This window comes from Passer domesticus, chromosome 5, assembly GCF_036417665.1.
Source record: "Passer domesticus isolate bPasDom1 chromosome 5, bPasDom1.hap1, whole genome shotgun sequence".
NCBI lineage: Eukaryota > Metazoa > Chordata > Aves > Passeriformes > Passeridae > Passer > Passer domesticus.
Window position 1 is genome coordinate 55,305,803 of NC_087478.1, and position 23,766 is coordinate 55,329,568.

At 37.5% G+C, this 23,766-nt stretch overlaps 1 protein-coding gene across 5 annotated transcripts; it reads left to right on the top strand.

Moving 5' to 3' along the window:
• Positions 1 to 204: 204 nt before the first annotated feature.
• On the top strand, positions 205 to 16,486 carry TTLL1 (TTL family tubulin polyglutamylase complex subunit L1). 5 transcript variants are annotated; one of them, XM_064420602.1, is made up of 10 exons: positions 205 to 345; positions 3,222 to 3,354; positions 4,561 to 4,769; positions 5,944 to 6,124; positions 7,192 to 7,326; positions 7,493 to 7,601; positions 10,545 to 10,688; positions 12,427 to 12,513; positions 13,656 to 13,819; positions 15,321 to 16,486. In XM_064420602.1, exons 2-10 carry the CDS (start codon positions 3,242 to 3,244, stop codon positions 15,448 to 15,450), a joined length of 1,272 nt encoding a protein of 423 aa, XP_064276672.1. In that variant the 5' UTR covers positions 205 to 345; positions 3,222 to 3,241; the 3' UTR covers positions 15,451 to 16,486. The 5 variants fall into 5 exon arrangements, with proteins under 5 accessions (XP_064276672.1, XP_064276675.1, XP_064276676.1 ...); XM_064420605.1 differs by having other exon boundaries at positions 5,998 to 6,124; XM_064420604.1 differs by lacking the exon at positions 205 to 345 and adding an exon at positions 523 to 845.
• The last annotated feature ends 7,280 nt before the right edge of the window (positions 16,487 to 23,766 follow it).

A 23,766-nucleotide genomic window follows, 5' to 3' on the forward strand; every position in this document is an offset into this window, starting at 1 on the left:
TAACAAACCCCCATTTACTCATGGACTGATGTTTGTTAGGGACGTGTTTCCCGATGATGGGGCAGGCCCAAGCCGCACACGCTTGAGACCAAAACATCCCAAGACGGCAGGGACAACCCTGAGGTGGCTGGGCGAGTTCGGGGCTTCCCCATCAGGACTGAAGCACCTCCCGCTCCCGCGGGGAAGGGCTGACCCCGTCCTCGCCACACTCCGCGCCGCGCCCCGCCCCGCATACAACATGGCCGGCGGCGGCCCCGGGGCGGGGCCGGAACGGGCGGGGCGATGGCGGCGTCCGGCGGGGACGGCCCGGGCTGAGCGGTGCGGCGGCCGGGCTCACGCCGGCAGGTGAGCGTGGGGTGGGTCGTGGGTGTCGTTCTCCTCCCCGACATCCCCCCTACACACCCACAGTGCCTTTACACATTCTCAGTCCCATCTCCTTCCTCCACAGCCCCGTACCTGTCCCACATACATCCCCAACACACCCCTACACATCACCACACATACACACCCACGCACACACAGCCGTGTGTCTCTTCCAGTCTTGGGCTCCTCCTCCCTAACGCTTCGGGAATCGCGTAGCAGGCCCTCCTGGCCTCCTCTGACGGCACAGCCAAACTGGATTTTCCAGTAGTAAACTTAATTGTGAAGCACAGTTACATTTTGTACTATTGGAAGGAAACAGAGGTTGCTGGATCGGGTGCTGGAGGCGCAGCTTCACCCCCATTTTGCGGTGTGAAAAGTCTGCCATCAGCACCACTGGCTCCCTAGAGTGGTGGTGATGCCAGCCAGGCTGTTTTTGGATCTCAGTTCATCAATTTGTACAAGAGCAAGAGGTCTCACCTGGGGTAAGGCTGCTGCCAGGCTTTTTTGCTGCCAGTGGAAGTAGTCTGGGCAGGAAAGGCAGTGTTTTGGAGAAGTGCAGGCCTGCTGTGCCTCTGTCACATGCCTGCTGTCTCTTGAGTAGGAGCTCTGGTATTTTGTGAAGAATTTGACTTACTACAAATGTGAAGGCTGTGGATGTGTTATGCAGCTCTTCTTTGATGTTTTGTGAAGCTAAGGATCTCAGCTGATCAGAAGTTTGAATGTGTAGCTATCATGTGCAATCTCATTGGTTTATCTAGAATACCTATTTCCAGATTAGAGGATTCCTCTAGAAAAGTTCATTGCGTTAAAATTATATTAATTGTTGTGCATTCTCGTTTGTGGGTTTCGGCGATCAATTTGTACAAAATTGGAAGATTTTGTTTACAGGCCACTTAAACATCATCTGAGATTTATTAAATTCTGCAGAGACCAAGGACAAATTTTCAGTCTGCCTTCAATCCCTCTATTGCAGGAGGGATAGGTGAGGCACCAAGATCCCAAAACAGGAAAAGAATTGTGCTCTTATAATTTTTCTTTTGATTTCTAGTGTTAGCTGTCTCCAGTGTTTAGCTCTGTCTTAATTTTAGCTCATCTTCCTGAGTGTGAATTGCTCAAGGAGTCAGAGAAACAGGTATAATGTTAGGTTTGAATTTTGGTAAACCTCTTGGGGTAGCTTGGAGATGTGAAGAATGTTGGTTTAAAGCCTTTTGAAAAGTTTACATTGTGGTTGGTTAATACCATTGTAGCCTTTAATGCATTTCCTTTTGAAGGGACAGTTGTATTGCAAGCAGACTAATCCCTGAACTTTTAAAACCACAGCAAGGTGCTTTGTGGTATTAGTGAGTCACTGATCGTGGATTATGCAAACTTCAGTACAAATAATTAATTGTTTCATTTGCTTTTGTTCTGGTAATATCTGGAAGGCCCGGAGAAAGATCATGACCTTATAGAACTAGGGATTGTATAAAAGCACACACAAGAAGACAGACCCTGAGTCTTTGTATACTCTTTTCTATCTAAGCTTGATTTCAGATTGCTTTACCAACATGAATAAAAATGTTTGTCCTAAACTTTCCTGAAATCTAAGTTTGTGAGTAAACATTCTGCCTTTGTAGGATTTGACAGGATAAATAGTCTGTGTGGGATTATATGGGTTATACCTCCCAGAAAGAAACAATAGGGGCCTGAGCTTGGTGGCAAATGTACATTCCCATATCTAGTCCTGGAAAATGAAGAACCCTTGAATTCCAGTCCAACATGTTACTTGCAGAAATGGCATTAGCAATAAATTTAATTAACATTCATTAATTACATTACTACATTTAGTAAAGGTGCTTTTATTTTTTAATTTACTTCTCAATAGAAAATTGTGTGTAGAAGGGACAGTACCATGGGGTTGCTTGTGGATGTGTGATAACCCAGCTCTCTCCCACTCCTTTGTACAGTGCGTTTTGTTCTTGGGAAAGTAATGTAAGTAAGAATAAAAAATGTAGGGAAAATGATAAAAATATTGGGAGAAGCACCCCCTACCCCCGCCCCCATTAGGTCAGTGAGGAAGTGGGATAAGATGCCCAGAGAAGCTGTGCTGTCTGTGTATTTGGGGCTTTTCAAAACATAAATGGGTAAAACTGTCCACACCTCGTAGCTAAACCTGCGCTGAGCAGGAGGCTGACCAGGGGACTTGCTGGGGTCCCTTCCTGCCAGAATGGTCAAGTGATCCTAACAAAAGGCTGACATGGGCAAGTGAGAGATCTAATGTAGAAAGTGACATCTGGTGTCAGGAGCTGAACTGCAGTTTGTAAGCACTCTATTAACAGCCTGATGTCTAGGGAAATCCTCCTGTAAGGGTTTAATGATACCAGTTGCAAGGTCAGTAACTTTAGTTCCCTCCCCTGAGGTACTGCAAATCTTGATTGTTGATAGAGCATGTAAGGGATTTCCCTTGGAATCATGAGTTTTCATTCTATAGGCGCCACGTGATCCTGATGAACTTTCATGCTTCAAAAGAAAGCAAAAATATATGTTCCTAAGTTAGAAACAATGCAATGTCTGTATTGGTTCTTTTAATATTACCCAGTGTAGAATAGGGGGATTCTGTCAGTAGTATATTTAAGGGAAGGTTTTGTATCTATTTATAAAAGGTGGGGAGTGTGAAAACCCTCCCTGTAACCAGTGTCCTTGTGTGCAGTTCTCCAGCTGACAAGTGCAGGGTTTCAGTCTGAGCCTAGGTGTTATTTTCCTTGGGTTTTAAGCTAATAATACTTATGTGAAAGTGTTTTCTAGGTGCCACTTTTCTTCTGCTTTTACTTCCCTGTATCCTCCCCTATTTTCAGCTTTAAACTTTTCTATATGAACAGGTTGATTCCACTTCAGGATAATGGCAGGAAAAGTAAAGTGGGTAACTGACATAGAAAAATCTGTTCTAATAAACAACTTCGAAAAAAGAGGATGGATTCAGGTGGCAGAAAATGAAGACTGGAATTTTTATTGGTAAGTATGCTACAATTCCCAATTTTTAAAATCAATGTTATGGAGGCTTGCCCTGTTACCAGAGTCCACACTTCTGTAATAAACTATACTTTCCTTCTCTTCATGATAATGATTTATATTCAGGCTAACTATTCAACATTTCAATACTGAGAGTGAATGAGAAATTAGACCAAGATTATGGTAAAAGGAGGAGAGTAAATAATCTTCTCATTTGGTGTTTGTCTATTATAAGCCCATGAAATGCTGTCCTAGAATGCAGTAGTCTATTAATGGGCAGAAACAGTACTCTTTAAATAAACAAAACAATTTATGATGTTCCTTTGAAATACATCAGAATGGCAGTTTGTGCTGCCAGGTGTACCCTTTGTGAACCACTTATTTAAATGGGCAGGAATCTAAATGGGCAGGAATCTAGTAATCTGCTCATCCTTTTGGAATGCAGTTGGGAGAGTGGGGCAACACTCATGGAAATTGCTGTGTTTTATTCTTTTGGATTAGTTTTTTTTTTCTTTCTGAAATGATAATGTAGCAGATTGTTAGCATTCAGGAAATATTCTTAAATTTTCGTATTGAGACATCTAATATGGAAAATTCTTTGCATTTATGTCCCCACTCTTATCTTCTGTGAAAAGTGTAGTTGATAACTGATTTAATGACTCTGTCACTGCAGCACTTTCATCTGGCTTGTAACTAAACGACACAGGTGTTTTTAGCAAGATCTCTTAACCAGTTTTCAAGTCATATGTTTGAATTCCTTTTGTAATCCAAGTAGCAAGTCAGTCACTAAGAGGTTGGGTTTGTGACTTTTTTGAAGAGGAAAGGTGAGTTTCTAGAGTGTGAAGTAAGAGATTTAGAAAGAGGATTCTGTAGCATTTGGGTGCAATTCAGTAATTTTTAGGCCCTGCTGGGGATTGACCTGACTATCAACAAGCCAGAGTCCAGTAGGACCAACTTGTCATCTTTCTGTACTCACTTCCTGCACCAATTTCAGTAGTAGTGGAGGGACTGATTAAACCTTCAGCAGGATTTAATTTGCTTTGTTAATAGAACTTCAGGATATGTTGGATTGTCCCTGCAGCAAAATATTAAATATAAAGAGAAATGAGAGGAGAAAAGATTAAGCAATTGGAGGGAAAAGATCTCTAATTTGTTGTTCTGAAGTGTGTTTCTTGAGAGAAATCACTTGGTGTCTATCTTTGGTTTCAGGATGAGCGTCCAAACAATAAGAAATGTGTTCAGTGTGGAAACTGGTTACCGCCTCTCTGATGACCAAATTGTCAATCATTTCCCAAACCACTATGAACTGACCAGAAAAGATTTGATGGTAAAGAATATTAAGAGATACAGAAAAGAACTTGAGAAAGAGGGAAGTCCTCTTGCAGAAAAGGATGAAAATGGGAAATATATTTATTTGGGTATGTTCTTATTTTCAGCATTCAGCTGTTTTCTTAGAGAGTCAATAATTGGAAGAGAACCAGCTTTTTTATGCATGAAGAACTGAAACTCTGGAATGTTATGACATTAAAGTGGCTACCTTGAAGTGCTCTGTTCCGCTTTTGGGTTTGATTCATTTGGGGTTTCTTAAAAATTATTTTGGAGAGGGAAAATTGTGGGTTTAAAATACTTTGCAGTTAGGTTAGTGGTGAAACCAAAGGGCTCTGCTACTTCATATGAGAGAGGGTTACAGTTTCATTAATTCAAAAGTGAAAAACTTATTATGTGAAAATCTTACAATGGAGCAACAACTAAACCTTTTTGAAGGAAGGTTCTAGACAGAGCTGAATGAACAAACACCTCAGAGGGGAAATTTGGGAGAAGTTGGGGAACTAATAATGACTGCTAAAAAACAAAATAAAAAGCAAACCAGACCAAAAAAAAGTACCCAAGAAATTCAAACCCCAAAACTAAACCAAGAATAGATCAGGATGAGGAAAGCAGAGTTGGTTTGGAGAAAGCATTGAAGTGAGAGTGAGATATGTGGAGGTGAATTACATCTTGGAAGTGAAATGAAAACACTTCATCCATGTAAGAAGGCAGGTCTTCAAGAGTGGAATTGAAGATTATTTCATAGCAAAAAGTGAAAAATGTTTTTCTTTAGGTTTCAGTAATCATGGTAAAACTGAGTGTGGGAGCAAAGAATATTAGGAGTTCAGAATAAGATATAATAAATAAGAATAATGGGAGTTACATGGAAATAAAAATTACACAGCCAAAGGGGTTTTTTTTGCCTGCAACAGAGCATGATAAAGATTGGTAGAAGCTGATTGAGGAAATTGAGAAATTTTAATTGTTTTGTTGAAATGGTATCTAATACTGTAGTGGCACAGCATATAAATGGAAGTAGAAAGCCTATTCACATGAATTAGAATCTATTACTATGAAGTTAGCATTGTGCAACATTTTTCAATTGTTTAAGAATAAACTAGTAAGTAAATGAGATAAAAAGCGACATGGATCTTAATGAAGGTGGATCATGCCAGATCCTGGAAAACTGAAAATACAGAACTTTTCTTTTTTTAGTCTTTATGTGTCAGTAGCCTGTCAGATAGTGTCTGTAATTGTGCACCCTTTTTTTCCCCCTTAATTCAGATTTTGTTCCTGTGACTTTTATGCTTCCTGCTGATTATAATCTCTTTGTTGAAGAATTCAGAAAGAATCCCTCCAGCACATGGATTATGAAACCTTGTGGCAAAGCTCAAGGAAAAGGAATATTTCTAATCAACAAACTCTCCCAAATAAAAAAATGGTCTCGAGACAGCAAAACATCTTCGTAAGTTCGTGAAACTGAGCCCTTTATTGTACTTTCTGTAATTAGGTGAACTGCATCCACATGCTGATTGTCTGATGCATGGGAGAAGTATGCCATTATTATTATTATTGCTTTGTAATTTTATAGTTAGGTTTGCATTTAATTTCAGTTGTTATCTGGCTTCCTCCTTCAACTGGTTATAATACAACTTGTTTTGGTATGAGGAGGTACACAGAACTGTTCAATTAATACTCTTTATAAATTGCTTTCAGTGTTGTTGGGGGAAAACTTGCACAGAAAGAAAATGTTCTGCTTCACAGCATTAAATAACAGGAAGCAAGAGAAAAATCTTCACCTCAGCAATTTCAATAATTGTTTAATATATATTAAATCACTTTTTAAATTAGTACAAAATAAGAATGCATTTCTATGAAATAAATGTATTTTCCTTTTGGAACACAAAATAATGCATGTCATGTTCATGATCTCCTTTCAAATGAATGAAATAGGTTAGCAATTTTATGTATTTCTCTGACTAGAAGTTTTGATCACACAACTTGTTTTTTCCTGTGACCGAGTGACTGGCTGAATATCATTTGAGTATTTTTCCCTGTTTGGTTGGAATCTGAAGAATGTCACAATCTGAAAGTTACACTAATTTTTCACAGTGGTTTGCAGTAGCACACCAAGTAGAAATGCAAATATTCCAGTAGTACAAGACCTTGAATAATGAAGATAATGCACTACATTCTTTTTGCTTGTCTGGACTTTGCCAAGTTCTAAATTCTCTTCAAGGGAATAAGGCTGTCTTGTAGAGCTGCGTTGTGAATGGTTTGGTCAGCTATTGTGTGAGTTTAAATGGGTAATTGATCTTGGTCATCTCTATAGTATTTTCAGCTTTTTTTTAATGGATAAGGCCTGATGCCAAGTGTGTATTGTTAACCACCACAACTTTATACACCATCTTGACAAAAGATGCAAAATTTCAGTCAACTCGAAATTTACAGAACACTTCTAAAGAAGTAAAATACTTCAGGGATTGTATTGTTGCAAATATCATACTGTGAGATGTGTTTGGTGTTTTTCAGGTTTGTGTCTCAGTCTTCCAAAGAAGCCTATGTGATTTCACTCTACATCAACAATCCCTTACTAATTGGTGGAAAGAAATTTGATCTTCGTCTTTATGTTTTGGTGTCTACCTATCGTCCACTGAGATGTTACATGTAAGATTGCATGTCTGTATTTTGTTTAGAGATAATGTCCAGTGTAGTCAAAATAATGTTGTGCATGTTGCACAAGGAAGTTTAACCAGTAACTGGTATCCTAGGATGCTCACTTACTTGTTTCTCACAGGGATTTAACACATTTTAATGACTTTTTGCATTTCAGGTATAAGCTTGGGTTTTGCCGCTTTTGCACAGTGAAATACACACCAAGTACAAGTGAGCTGGATAACATGTTTGTACATCTTACAAATGTTGCCATTCAGAAACATGGGGTAAGTGTGCTGATTTCTTAGATGCTCTTTTGTAGCAAGACTGATTTTCTTTAGTTGTCCCAGAAACTTGGAATCAAAAGGTTTTGTCATACTCTTCATCATCTTGCAATTAAAATACTTCATCTTGCAATTACAAATAAATACATTTTAGAATGTAGACATTTTAGAAAACCACAAATCAGAAGTCAAGATAATGAGTTGCAGCTCTGTAATTGAGTGTGATGTTTTCAGTATTGACTCACAGTAGTTGAGAGGAGGGGTCTCCTTTCATTTAAAAGCCAACATGCTCACTTATGAATTGAACAAATAAATTAATGAGCTTGGATCATGTGGATATGTACTTTATAATAGTGGTTTAATATCCCCTTCCTCATTTCTCCTTCCCTCTCTCTCTCTGGCAGTTAATTAAATTTCTTCTTTCCAGCACTTATTCATCACAGCACTTTCCAGCTTCTTCCAGTGTTTCCCCCAACCTCGTGCCCCTGCCTTCCTTCTGTGGGAAACAAAGGGAATGTAGAGTTGCAAACTTGAGATAAATAAGTGCTGCCTGGCCATCTGGTGGCTTCCTTTTGCATGGACAAAAATGGAGCTCTGCCTGCAAAACAGTTCTGTTTTGTAATTTGTTACTGATACTCAAGTGGAAACATGAGAGCTTTGACAGCCCTTCCTCATGTCAAAGTAGGCTGAAATTCAGCAGTGGGGAGGGAAGGTTAGTGGGGCAGGGGTGACATAGAGGGGATAAAGTGTCACTTCCCAGGTCTTGTTCCTTCAGGGAATGACTTGATAATGATTGACCCATTGGTGTTTTTAGCAGATGTCTGTGATTTACAAACCATGCCTCTGGTACAGTCATTAAAACTCTATTGTTGCACTTCCTAATGCCAGAAGCTTTATTTTGATGGTATGGAAAATATTATGTATGGACACACACACACACATGCTCCTGATTATATTAATGTAGGTATACACATGTACTCATACACAAGATATATGCAATATATCTTAAATTGAAACCTTGCTTAATATGCCTTCTCTGCTACTGTTCCATAAGATGTGCAGCATAGCAGTGCTGTTTTTGTGTGGATATTGCTGTAACAATAATGTAAATTATAATGTTGGTAGTTATAAACCAGGGTAAGTGGTCAAATATACCATTTTGCAGTACTACAAACATTTTATTGCTCAGTTGCTGATTTGTGAAGGGCTTCAAACATATTTTGGTTTGACGGGGCACACTGAGAATTACTTATGGTGAAAGCTGGTCCCATACAACTTTTAGAAAAAATCCTTGCGGTGTTGCCAGTAGAGAGATGATGTGAGGCACATGGTACATTACCTGCCTTGTTATTATGCACCCTTCAATCTTCTCTACCAGTTAAAGAATGGCCTTCAAGGTTTTTCCCAGATAAGTGACCGTGATGGTGACGTCACTTAGAATAAAGGACAAGAGAAATGGGTATAGAAGTAGCAACCTAAGAATTTGGAATTATTACTAGAATACTTGAAAAGCTTTTTATAAATTATAAATCACTGATATCTGTTCAGTTTTGCAGAAAGGCAGAAGGGAAGTTTAGTGTAAAGCTGTGCTACCCATCCTATTTGTTCTGTTTTAAATGTGCGTGTAACTTTGGAGGCTTTTGGACTGCACAGCTTTAGTCTTCTAAAACTGTACCTAATTTGACCTTTCAGTAATTTATAAAAAGCATGATGAGGTGCTGGAAAATGCATGTGTGATACAAACAAAACAACAATAATTCTTATACATCATTATTTTCACTTTGTTTTAATATCTTCAATGAAACAACTGTGACTGTGTAAAGCTCTACCCAGTTGCAATCTGTTTTGATTTGAGTACTTGTTCTGAAGGGCAAAGAGGGCTGAAACTTTGATCTCTGTTCCCTTGCTGGAATCTGGTCTCAAGACATTTTTTCCATGGTGCAAGTCCTGAGAATTATGTTTCAGGTCTTTATTTGTACAGTCCACTTCTCCAAATTTACTAATGAGGGAGCTATAGGAGAAAGCCTAATAATAAGATAGATGCTTCTCTGACCTTGTCCTAGAGGATGACAGAATTTGTTCTTCTGAGAGCTTTTTTCTGCCCTGTGCATTCCGGGTTTTGTAATTTATCTGGCATACAGTTATTAATTCTCGGAAATACTCTGAGGAGAACACTTTATAAAGGGACAAAGCATTTGTCCTGGGAGAACCTTGAGGGCTGAATGTGTGCCTTTCCTTCGGTGTGAACAGCCCTCACTTTGCTCTTGTCTTTCCATTTAAAGAGGAATAATGTACAGCCTTGATAGCTTCTGAAAAGACAACATAAGGTAACCTCCTGTTTCCCCCTGTTGAGTTTCAGTAACACTTAGTGGGGTTTTGTACTGAATTAATTGAAAATTTTAACTTTTAAAAACAATTCAGGTGTCATTTCACTATGTTCTTGAATGTAACTTCTTGAAGTAGCACCATTAAGAAGATACCAGGGAATAGGTAAGTTGTACTTTAAATAAAGAAACACAGACAAACACTTTCAAGTGCTGCATTTTACAATAACTACCTTCAGTGAAATTCTGCTGTTGCTCATTGTTTTGTCCTTATCCCCAGAGGAGCAAAGTGTTTAGTTCTTTCACATTTTAAAACTTCTATTTCCAAATAATAACTCATACTTTATTATAAAACTGTCCAAGTACCCAGGTTTTTTTTCTCCTAACAATGATTTATTACTTTATTTACGATGTGTGATACAAGCATATTAGGGCTATAATAAAGGCAATTGTTTATGTAGAAGGCAGTTCAAAGTTGGTGTTCATGAAGCTGCAAGACCAATTAGCCAGGTTTGTTTTTAGAGCAGTACTTGTAAATATAAGGGGACTTTTTGTGAGGATGAGAAAAAACCTGCTGAACAACTTCAAAATCTTAGTCTGAGTGAACTCCTTAACTCTTCAGGATGATTACAACCATATCCATGGAGGCAAGTGGACAGTGAGTAACTTACGCTTGTACCTGGAGAGCACCCGTGGAAAGGAAGTCACCAACAAATTATTTGATGAAATTCACTGGATCATTGTGCAGTCCCTGAAGGCTGTTGCGGTGAGTGCTGCCAGCAGTAGCATTCCAGCTGCAGGCTTCCCATAACCATGGAAGTGAGCTTGCCATTCAAATCCCTGCTTCTCTTTTCTACTCTTGGAGTGATGGTGTTGATGCTGATTTCTGCAGCTCTCTTACCTCTTGGTTTCTTGAAATCTCTTGAGATGAGGGAACTGAATCTTGGGTGGGTGAGTGGGTTGAGTTGTCTGTGGATATTTGAAGGAGTGAATAAATCTCTTTCCTTGAGGGATTTATGAACTATTTAATATGACTTGATACTGCCCTTTTGAATAGTATTAAGTTCTGCCAAAATATGTGACGTCATTCCAGCAATAACAAATGTGTCAAAGAAAAAAAATCTCTGGAGAACAATTTATCAAAGGAAACCTAAGGCTATTAGGTCATTAGAGTTACATAATGTACTTTCACTACTTTTATGTATGTCACAGAATTATCATGATTTAATTTTAAAAAAAATAAAGCAGCAGCAGCCAGTTCTCTGCTTGACTGACTTTCTAGTATTGGGGTAATATTCTGTGATCACATTACAGGACAGGTAGCACTCTGGGAGTCAGCTGGTGTAACTGGGGAACTCACTGTTGCCAAGGACTTTCCTGGTCCCAAGTACATTGTCTTGTCCTCTTTTTTGGGCTGGGCCTGGCACCATTTAGAGCTGAATCAGCTCACTTGTGCACTGACAATTACTACCTTGCTTTATTGATGTTTTGGTGTTCTGCCAGGGGAATAAGCTGAGCCACAGAAGGAACAGATGAACACCAGAATCAGCACAAGAAACAGGGACAAGGTCATGCAGCTAGGATCAGTGGGAGCTGGGGAAGCATGCCTTAACCTGGCATATGCTGGGAAATCATATCTGAAGGTACTTGGGAGAAGAAAAGGGATATAATCAAATGTTAGCAAAACCTTAGAAGAGGAGAAGTGAAAATGATGGAGCATGAAGTCTGTTGTTCCTCTGTCCTTCTGACAATGACACATGTAATTAGATTCTTGTTCCTCCTCCTCTCTTTCAGTCCTGAAGAAATTAAAATCTTCATTATTCTTTATGTGGAAAACATCTCAGAAACCTTCACTAAGTTTTCTCTGAAAGATCTAATGAGCTTCACATAGAAGAAAGTATTATACCATGCATACAGCAAATGTTTAGCAGATGCTGGAAAGCTCCTGGTTCTCTAGAGGATGTGCATCTAAGCACAACTTGATTCTTGGTCTCTCTTGGCTTTGGTGTTATAGTTACTTTGAGTAATTAAAATTTTTCAATGTATTTTGTAATTATTTGACCTAAAATTTCTGCATGGTTACAGCAGCAGAATAAAAGAAATGTCTTTGAATTGCTTTTCTAAAATTTAAAGAATTAAAAATGAAGCTATAAATTTTCAAACTTTGTTTTCTCCTGATGCATGCAGCCTTTAAATATAGTTATTACATTTGCAAAGTATAAAAACACTTACTTTCACTATGGAGACATAGTGGGAAATTAACATAACTCAATACTTGGCATCAATGCAATCATTAGTATTGAAATATTTACATCCAGCCTCAGAAAAAGAGGCAATGCTGAACATACTAGTTAGCAAGCTTATATTTGAGTTACAATACTAAAGAGTGTTGTAGAAGATTCATAATGTCATTACATGTAAATTCTAGCAAAGAAAGTGGGTAATTGGGTTACTTACTGAAGAGTAGATTTTAATACATATTACTGTATTTTCTTTTTCCCTAGCCTGTAATGAATAATGATAAACACTGCTTTGAGTGTTATGGATATGACATTATCATTGATGACAAGCTTAAACCCTGGCTAATTGAGGTAAAGTTCTATAAAATACAGGGAAAAAAACTTCCTTTTCATTTCACAGAATAAAACTAAGTAGATTTCAATGTAGTCTTTCCTCTTTTTAAACAATATTTTTTGTTTATCGGGTAAATGGATTAAGAAAAATATTGGAAAGTGAGATAGGTCATGTGATGACCAAGCTACCATGTGCTTTTCTTTCCTATTTCTTTTGTGTTTCTATTTGTTTATGGCTTTCTGTTTTGGTTTCTAAATCTAGTGCATCCATACAGCTGCACTTCAGAGGCAGTCTGAATGTTTGCAGCCCTGTTAAATGCTGGATCAGTACTTGGAAAATGGGCATTGACTTGATGGAGCAAAACATCAAATTTAATTTTTAAATGCTGTCATAGCCTTAATGTTACAGATTGAGAGGACACAAAAGGGGCATACTAAATATAATTAGGATATTTGGAAAGCTTTTTTATTTTTTACATAAATTTCTCTTTCATATATTTTACTTTAGCTCTGTATGTTCAATATAAATTTTATCCATCCATCTTCCTTTATCCATCCACTTCCTTCTCAATCTAATTTGAAGTGAACTTCATAAAAAAATTCTGTTTATCGTTCTGATACTACTTTTCCAAAATAAATGTGGAACAAAGATATGTTAAATGAATCCCTGGTTTAATTAAAACAGGATACAGTGTGGCTCTTTGAATAGAGAGCACTCTCCAGCTCACAATATAACAGGGGAAAACTCAGGTAAGAACTTAGAGAAAAGTTGTTTACCCAGAAGAGAGCCACAGATTTCTGTGTGCAACAGCAATTCCTGTAAACTGGGCAAATTTTAAGGACTCAAATGTATGGGGTTTGTAACCATGTAAACAGAAAATGAAATAAAAATTCTGTCTTGTCTGGTTCACCCTGGTGAATCTCATCGCAAAAGAAATCTTCAGGCTGACACTACAGACACTTAACAGAGTGGTTACTTTCCTGTCCAAGTGAAACGAAAAATGGCCAGTGGGGAATTCCTTCTAGGGCCTGAGGAACTGAAAGACATGCTTTGAGCCACCAAGGCTCAATTTCCTGTATGGTACACACAGCCATCACACATGCTGTTTGGAGGACACTCCAAAAACTGATACTGACTGCTTTTTTTTTTCCTTTTGTAGGTTAATGCTTCCCCTTCTCTTACTTCCAGCACTGCTAATGATCGCATCTTGAAGTATAATCTTATTAATGACACGCTTAATATTGCTGTGCCTAACGGGGAAATTCCTGACTGCAAATGGAATAAAACTCCACCAAACGAGGTTCTGGGCAATTATGAAGTCTTGTAAGTTTTATCAATGTTTCATAGAAAGGCCAATGTTTTTTTTTTTTCACCTCACTTTTTTGATGTGTAATGTAGACCAAAAAGATAAGGTAAACTTCATTCTGATATGAAAAATGGGCACAAAGTACCACTTCTTTTCTTTGGACCTGCTTTGGAGGTGGGAGTGCATTAAAGCAGAATTTCTTTGCCTCATGTCCAGAGACAATGTTGCCTGATAAGCTCCTGCTTGCACCTTCTGAGCTTCCAGCAGCTAGAACTGAGGGACAGAAGGAAAGAGAATGTTTGTCTTCTACATATGCAGAACTTTAATTGTATGGAGGCTAATATATACATGATACTTAAACAGTTAAAATAGTTGGTTCTGGTTTAAAAGTTACTTGATGCAAATTTGCTCCCAGTTCATAGAAATAATATCTCTTGAGTCCTGTGAATAATGAATGTAATAATAAATAATAGAATGGTCAGATTTTTTTTTTAATTTCTTGATCTGTATTATAAGGACAGCAATGAAGGAAACTGAGATTATTATATTGGGATGTCTGCAAGATTTGTTTAGGATTGATTGGTTTTATGCGGAAGATCACTGGTTTGAATACCATATTGCTGACACAGTTTCTCATCTTTTTTGAGAAAACATTTGGATAGGTTCTCTAGCACTAGTGGTGCAGTTGCTCAGTATGTCAGGAATGCACTTTATGTACATAGTTGATCCACTAGTTCATGTTCATCTTAAATACTTTTCCTCTATATTAGTAAAAGCAGTTAAATATAAGCAGTCTGAATTAGGATTTAAGATTTAATGAATGTTACACACATGGTAGCTATGAATACATATAAAACAGTATAACTACGTGTATTTTATGATTTTCCTACAAAATTCTTTATTAATATCTTTTGTTAATTAAAATTACCTATCTGTAACAAATTCTGCTTGGAATTTGCATAGCAGCTGAAAAATCAGTTTATGCTAAAGTTATCTGAGGCTATAATGGATTTAGATATTTACAGAACCACTCATCACTGTGGTTAAGTGTTACCAAATACATGTCATCAAATGCATTTTGTTTGATCACATGGCTGTTTAGTTCACCTCATTCTTTCCCTTTTCTCTTTGTGATGCAGCAGGGGAGTTTTAACACTGCAGCTAACAATCCTCCCTTTGAAGCAATAGCTCAGGAGTTATTTAAACTGGCAGCAGGCTGATTTTCTGCTTAACCACAGACCTGCAGAAGTACATGGGGAACTTCATAAGCACAAAATTTCACAAACTCAGGAGTTTAACTACAGCTGCCAGATGTCTTGTTTATTTCAAAGAGGGGCTGAAGATATTTCAGGATGATCTGTATTGTAAAATTATAGATTCATAGCTGCATGTCATGCTATGCCTGCAGCTGTATGCAGAGCAGCTTGTATCAAATTCCAGTTGTAGATGTAGAATGTACAGGACCCACTGCTGTTTGTGTAGCAGCACAAGGCACTGAAGGGGTTTTCTCATCTGCAGATATGATGAAGAGATGGCGCAGAACGACGGGACTGATCGCGACCTGCGGGGTCGTCCTGGGCAGTCCACGGGGCTCAAAGGAAGCCGTGCAAGAGATTCAGGAAAGCCTGTTGTGACCACCTGGAAGTGATGACAGAAAAACAGCTACACTTTTGGTAGGAAGACATCAAGAATAACTTGAAGTTTTGGAACAGATTGCTATGTTTTGCTACATTGCATATAGGAAATACTGACAAAGACAAAACAGTCTTTGAAAAGTGAAACAAGCACTCCAAGCCCAGGAACTGTACTAGACATATACTGACCTGATAATTATTACAAAAATAGCTATAGACTGTGTATGTATACACAGTTACATTTATATGATTTGTATAAACTAATTCTCAATAATGATCAAGAACTTTATTTGTAAATGTGGCAACCCACATGCATAATCTGAAAGAAGCTCCTTGCTGTTCTGGATAGTATTCATTTCCTCTAGTAGCCTATCCCTTCCTGCCTATAATAAATAAGCTGTGGTTCTATAAAAGGATGATGGTGGTAAACATTAGTATTTTCACAGTGATGATTCAGATTCTTGTCATAAAAGATGAGCATCTGGAAAAAATAGCAGTACATGTACTTGAGGCTGTTGCCAGTTAATGAAGCTATTGATTTATAACCAGTATTAACAAATTGAAAAGCAAGTCTTTATCTGCTGAGGGTTGGAGGTTTTTATTTCCTTTAAGTGTTCTGAGCTGCTAACTCTTTAAAGGTAGGAAGTTTTATGGACTGAGGGAGTGTTTCAATGGTATATTGATGGACTTTTTCAGTAGCCATTAATTTTTATTTTGAGATAGTGCATGTCTGTGAAAAACAGAACAACCAGATACTGTGATAAATTTCATTGCTTGAAGCTGATGATAAATCTTCATTTGCACCAGAATCTCTCAGTGTATTTATGCATGTATGTAACACAAATATCTGTATATTTTCGTATATTTTGTTTAACAAAGATATTGTGGTACATGACAAGCTATTTCTGGTAGCTATGATAACAGTTATGATGATTAGCTACCAAAACTAAGATGCAAAACTTAGCTACCAAAACTAAGGAGCAAAAGATAAAAATGGGTATTTCAGTCTTCTAACATCAAAGCATATAAATAAACTAGTGGGGTCTGTGATTGGCTGTTGCTTCCACTTGACTTTCAAGCAAATACTGGGTGGTTATTTATAAATAGTAACATGCATTGGTTGATTTTATTCTCCTTCTCCCTCCCGTCTTCCTTTTTTTTTTTTTTGGTAAGGTTTAGCTCTCCCAAAGTTTTTAGTTTCTTGAACACCTAAACCACACCACCTGCAACTTCACCACTTCACCTGTTTTGGAAGGTCCTCCTAGAAGAGGGCAGGAAACCATGGTCTTCAGGACAGCTGAACACAGTCTGGCCAGAGCAGCTTGTGCTGGGGAGGAAGGGCAGATGTGGGCTGGACTGACCAATACCCTTACAGAGAATCTGGAGTTTATCCTGGCAGTAAAGAATGAAATCTGTAGGCTGAGTTACTCTAAGCACAGTCTTCATTCATCTTGTATATTCCACTAAAATAAAATCTAACTGATTCTCTCTTCATCAGCTTTGAATCTTCTCACTGGCCCCTATAATTCTAGTTGACTCTTGAAATAAATAAGTGAAAGATAAGATGATCACTGCAGGATGGTAAAGCTCACCTAAATTCCAGGTCTCGTATTTTGTGGTTGGGGTTTTCTGTTTGGGTTTTTTGGTGTGGGGTTTATTGGTGGTGGAGGCTTTTTCTCAATTCCTGACTGTGAGTCTTGCTTGTATATTTGAGCCTTGACAGGCAAACTGCTCTTAAGTAGAGGTGTAGTCAGATGTGTTAATCATCATAGTGTTGTTTTAATTACTGATCTTTAGTGGGCAGATGTTTCCGGTTTTACCCCTACTTGTTAGGGATAAAGTGGGAAGTAGTAACAGCCCTAGGGACTGTGGGCCTGTAGTAAATAGTATTCTGTAGTAATGATTATATTTTTAACAGACAGGTAACATAACAAGGGCACTGTGATAGAAGAAAAATGAAGCTTTCTGTCAGTGCTTGTGAGTAATTTCTGTAGTGGCTGGGACAGAGGATGTGTTGTTGTAGTATTCTTGTATTGCAACAGTAGCACTCTGTTCTGAGTTTTTAGGATTTATTGCTGTGGAAGGCTGTGGAGACTGAATCCAGGGGATACTTCTAGGTGTAATTTCACAATGACCCAATAACCATAATAGCATCTAAATAATCTTTGTTTTCCAAACTGGTTTGTTGGTGGTACTCTGTATGGGCAGTGGTGTTATTACAGGTAAGCAGTGAGTTGAATCAGGGCCTCCAGAGCACAGACATTAACAACACAAACTAGTAATGGCACTTTCTGTAATATTATTAATATACGTGTAATATACTGAATATATTAGCATGTAGTATACTAATATACTGGATATTCTTTTGTAATTGTTTAGAGGGTTTCTGCTGGCTTAGAAAGGGTCAGCTCATTTAAGCTTGCATCCTCACTATTCAATATTTCAAAAGTCGGGACTGGAAAGCTTGCTGTTGCTTTCAAAGATTTCTGTCCCAGTGTATAGCAGATACATTAAGTAAAATAAACTATTTGTAAGGAAGTATTTTATATGGAAAATGTTTTTGTACCAGACCTGTCAGTTCTAAACATGTAAATTCTTCTCTCTGACCCGGTGTAGTATTGGGAAAGCATATTTCAAACCCTTGAGGATGGAACATCTTTGTAAAATAGCTAGTAAATTATCAGTACTACCTCAAAATAAAAGCATTGAAATATTACTAACTAGGGGGGAAAAGGAAAATAAAAACCTGATAGGAATCTTTGACTATGTAGTAAATAATCTCAGAACTAGAATTAAGGTTTCAAATGTTGATACCACATTTTAGTTATATCTCCAACTAATGTATTACTAGTAACTTATCTTGCTGACCCAAACATTAATTTAATCATGCAATATTCTCTTTAAAGAACAAGAATTCAAAGACATTGCAAATGCAGTGACCCTCTCTTCCTGATCTCATTTCATTTTCTTTTTAAAAACAATAGTCTAGTGATTTTATACATCAGACTGTTTTCACCTCATTTCATTTTCCTGACAGGCTTTTTGCAGAGGTTGACATTTGAAGGCCTAATTATATTTTCACTTCTAACATTAAAAACATATGTATGTAAAAGGAGTTTTAAGGAGCAAAACTGAAATAACATGGAATTCTAATATACCAAGATTGGTTTTCTGGTTATCAGTACTAAACTGTCCTAGTTTCAACTGGGATAATTTCTTCTCAGTACTGTGTTTTGTGTTTGGAATAAGAGTGGTGTTGATAAGTCACTGATGTTTTGGGTTTTTACTAAGTTGTGTTTATCCTAAGTCCAGGACTATTTTTTTGTCTTGTCTCCTGCTCTGCCAGTGAGGAGGTGCACAAAAGGAAGAGAGAAGGAGCACAGCTGGGACAAGTGACCTGAACTGGCCAGGATATTCCATACCATGGAATGTCATGGCCAGTCTCTGAACTGGGGGAGTTAGTCAACAGGTCTGATTTTGGTTTGAGAAGGGGGGTCTGCAGATGGTAAGCAGTTGTATTGTGCATCACTTGTGATTTTTTTCATTATTATTATCATTATTACTACTATTACTACTACTACCCATTATTATTGCATTTTATTTTACTTCTAATTATTAAACTGTTCCTATCTCAACATACAAGTTCTACTTCAATTCTCCTCCTCATTCCACCAGTGTGGGAAGGGGAAGAGAGAGAGCTAAGTGAGTGGCTGGGTGGTGTTTCATCTCCAGTTGGGCTTAAAACCACAACACATGCTCCAGAAAAAAATCTGTAAGTGAGCAGAAATTCTTCCTTTTCTATGGAGAACTTGAGGCCTTGTGTACGTCAGTGAAATGTTCTTGAGAAATTCAAAATTAGGAAGCTCTGTTGCTATGTGATGTCTGTTTTTAAGGCTCATTGAAAAATTGTCAGAAGGAATTTGAGTAAGGAAAGAATCGGTGTTAGCTGGAATGAGTGTGCATAAAGAAGCTTTTCTGCAGACTTGGATGGTGCCAAGGAAACAAAAGCAGTCATAGCTAATAGTTCTGTGGGAGGAGGAAGAGGATGATACGTGGATATTATGCTGTGAGATGCTGGTTTGTGCCTGGTCTTGAAAGGTAAAGGTGAAAATGAAGTTAGGAGGAAGAGAAGCTGAAAGGGAAAAACTTCAGTTGCTTACTCAGAGGTAAAATCTTCACATTTTCCCTTCTGCATCTTTAACTAAATCTCTTGCTGTAGTAGGATAGGACTAATGGTACCAAGTGGTGCCCAGGCTGGTGAGAGCCTGGAGCATGCTCTGCTAAGAGCTGGAACTGAGGTGATGAGGGAGATGCATTCCCTGCTTGAGGCAGGTGTCTGCTGCAGGAGTTCAGGGGAATTGACTTACAGGAGTGATGCTGACATGTGTAATAAAAGATGACAAACCTCATGTGGATGCTCTCATTCAGAGGTAAGGTAGCTCTTTTTGCTGGAGCCTGATTCTCCGAAAGATTAAAACCTGTTTCAGCTCTGACTGAGAGGACTTAAATCGAGCAGATAAGCTCTGAGTTCTGAGTAATTAACTGCAGCCTTGGGCCAGTCATCCTCCAAATGTATCTCACAAAGAAACTGTTTTGGCTTTCAGGGGAGCAAAATAAATCGGAAATAAAGGTTCTCAAAAGTTCTGACTTTAGCTAGTATAATAACTTGCCAGGCAGAGCTGATAATAAATGTGCGTCTCAGTCCTAAAATACTGTTCTTCATATGCTCCAGTATGAAGCATAAGGACAGTATTGTATGAAGAATTAAATGGACAAGCTCTAAACAGCTACACAAATTGTTATAATGGCATCAGTGTAGAAGGAGTTTATTGTTAGAGTTGAACAGTGGGGCTTGCTTCCTGGACACTAACCTTTCTCCCTATTAATTCTTTGACATGGAAGGAATTAATAAGATTCCCAGAGAATAGCTTCTGTACATGGCTTGAGGAACTTAATTAGTATAAAAGAAACAGTATATTCCTAAAGCTACTTTGTTACTGTTGGCTTTACAATAGGACTTCTGCCTAAAATGTCCCTGGCTCCTGATTCACTTCCTGCTATAAACTCAGCAAAACAGCAGACAATTCACAGAAGATATATAGCCCTGCATTTCATCAGCAGCACATGTCAGGCAGAGCTCATTTATCTGTGGTAAAGGAAGGGCTTTACTGTGGCACTATAAACTGGTGCTGTTGCTCAAGCAGTTGCTGTTCCGTTGACTTGGATGGAAATTACAGAAGGGAGCTGACATTCCGTGCCTGCTTTATGACAGGAGTTCACTCCAGCCTTTGGGTCAGTGGGAAGGACTCTGTTCCCCGTGGTGCAGAGGTATCCATTTTTGCTGACCTGTGTGGCTTCTTAAAAAAAAAAAAAAAAAGCCAACAAAACAAACAGAAACTTTTTTCCTGTCTTCTCTGCAGAAAACAAATGCGGATAGCTGGGAAAAGCTTACTTTAGCCACAATTTTGTTTAAAATTCCATTATTAAGAGGAAATAGGATCATAAATTAATATCTTAGAAAAAAATGGGTTTTTTTTATTCTGAACTGTGTGGGCTAGACACTATGTTTTTCCACCTTTTTTAAGTTGCCTAGGCAAGCTCTCCAGACTTGAACTTTCCCAGGAATGACGATCACATAGATACCTTTGCTGTTGACAGAAAGTCTTCTATGCCTTAATTATTCTGCAATTTTGTACCTATTAAAAGCAAATAATTCACATCCAAGGTAGTCATAGACAATTGTTGTAAAATAGAAAAGTTTGGACAGTATGAAACAGTAATTAAAAACACTTGTGAAAAACAAGGAGACAACAAAAAGTACTTCAGACAATTACATGGCTTTTATTTGAAAGGTTCTTTCCCAGTGAAAGCTGGGCAGTAAAGCAGTGAAATTGATTGATTTGAGTGGAATTAAATTTAATAATCTGAAATTCGTTGTCATTGGGCAGTGTATATAGTCAGTAACATCATTATATTTGCAATCAAAATATGGTTCAGGATTTAAATTTACATTTGAAGTGTAAATAAATATTATAACACATGGAGTTTCTTAGCAAGAGAGAAGGAGTTTGAAGAGAATTCTGAAATGTTATGGCAGCAGTCAAGAAACACAAAATTGCTTCTGAGTGAAGGCAAGAGACAGAATTTCTTTATAGAGAAAGTACTAGTGCCTAAAACAACACATGGAATTTCTGAGGACAGCAGAAGAAACAAGAAGCATATTTAAAAATAGATTGTGTTAAAAGTAAAAATAACCGTGGGATACTTATCGAAAATGAGAGGATTTTTTCCCCCCCACAAACTTCCTGTCCTGTTCCTTACAGTCTGAATCAAGTGCTCACCAGAGGGGCTGGAGAGACTGTCAGCTGTTCTTCTCAGGAAAAATATTAAGTTAATCTTTCACTGGATGTCACATGCTTACGATGACTGAAAATGTACAGAGAACAACTGCTTTTTAATACCTAGGAAAAAAACATCAAAGTACCAAAATCAAAATTATTAATATGGTGGAGTGTGATTCTCTACATAAGTAAATTATTTATGGCATCATAATAGTGTCATCTTGCTGGGATCTTGCATCGCTGATGATAGATAAAATTAGACCACTAATCTGTTTTAATTCACTATGAGAAAAATGTAATCTTTAAATGTACATAAAGCAAATTTACATTTGATAAATTGAAAGAAATTGTACTTTATTAACCTTTGAGGTGTATTTTCCCAATCAGTTTTTCAAGTCCATATATGTATTTATTCAGCGCATGTAGCCTCAAGTCCTGTATATATTTATACAGACATTAAACTGTTACTATAAGTAATGCAGTCAAATTACTGTACAAGCATGTATATTAACCCCAGTGCAGACAAATTCTGCTTTCTTCACAGGAAGAGCAATAATGTTGATTCCAAAAGTACATTAAGGTGACTCCAATAATGTTGCTTACAAATTGTTTCAAATACTACACTTGGAATGGGGTAAAAACTTGGCAGTTAAAAATGTATTTTCAAAACTCTGGTAACCTTTATTGTCTTACTAGCTTCCAAAGGTGTCTAGACATTTTTCATTTAAGTGTCAAAAGGATAGAAAACATCTTGCAAGCAGGAAAGAATATTCAGCAGGCTCAAAAGTACTATTCCCTAAAGTGGCACCTTGAGAAATTTACAAATATTAAATTAAGATTTTCATAAAAATTGCCTTTTGGTAAGCTTTATTTTTTCCAGCTAATAGTCTTGATTTTTTAATCTTCAAAATTATTTCATAGCATTTATAAACATATTTTGTAGCCGTTTTAAAGATGCTATTGAATCATAAAGATGTTTAAGTGAAACACTGAAAACCACAATTGTTATTTCTGAGGCTGTACTAAAATCAGAGTCCAGTTGTTTGTACAAAAAATGAGGAATGTGTAAATTCCTCATTTCTGATCAATCTCCATTCCCCTGGAAGCCACAACGAGTTGAAATTCCATATGAAGGTGACTCCCAAAACAACACACTGCCTTTCCACTATGATACAAGGGCTGAATTTATTGTACCTATATGTGTGTGTGTGTGTATTACATAGTCTAGATTATATATTCTAGATTCTATATAATATATATATATTATCTATATAAAAAGTATAGTAAATGTATATTTGGAAATACAGTAAAATATATGTAAATAGAGTAATAAATTATATACAATTTCCATGTACATATTATAATGTAATATAAATAATTATATGTTATACATATATATATAACGTATACGCAGTACATCAGCCTGCCTAAGTCAATACATGGGAATAGCTGATTTGAAGAATATTTTCTTCATTGTTAAAAGATTGTCTGATAGTTTGTGCCACCAGACTCGGGACCTGGAGATACCTTTCTTACTTCTTTTACAATAATTGTCCCCAAACTGGCCTAAGATAAGAACCATGGGCCCTGGTTTTCACCAGGGAGTAGAATAGATGCAATCAGCCCTGGGTTTTTGCACAGTGGAGTGGTTTTGGGGCACAAGGTGGTAGCATTCAATAAACTTTGTGTGGAATAGTTGGGGATTTTCTGTGCCAGTCCACCCCAGGCTGCAGGTTCTGACTTCTGCCAAACTGGAATTCTCTTTCATCGTAGTATGAGCTCTGTTCCATCATTTACCCTGAAATCCTCTTCTGTTTCTTCCATCTTTGATCAAGTTTGAGCATTATTTGAGCAAACAAAGAGATTAATGTCTATTTTGATGTAAGATTGAAGAAAGTCTAGGTGTTCTGGCATGGCGCATTTCCAGTTTTGACAATGCTCTAGGGAAAACAGAAGCTTAATTCCTTACAGAAATAGTTGTATTTATGA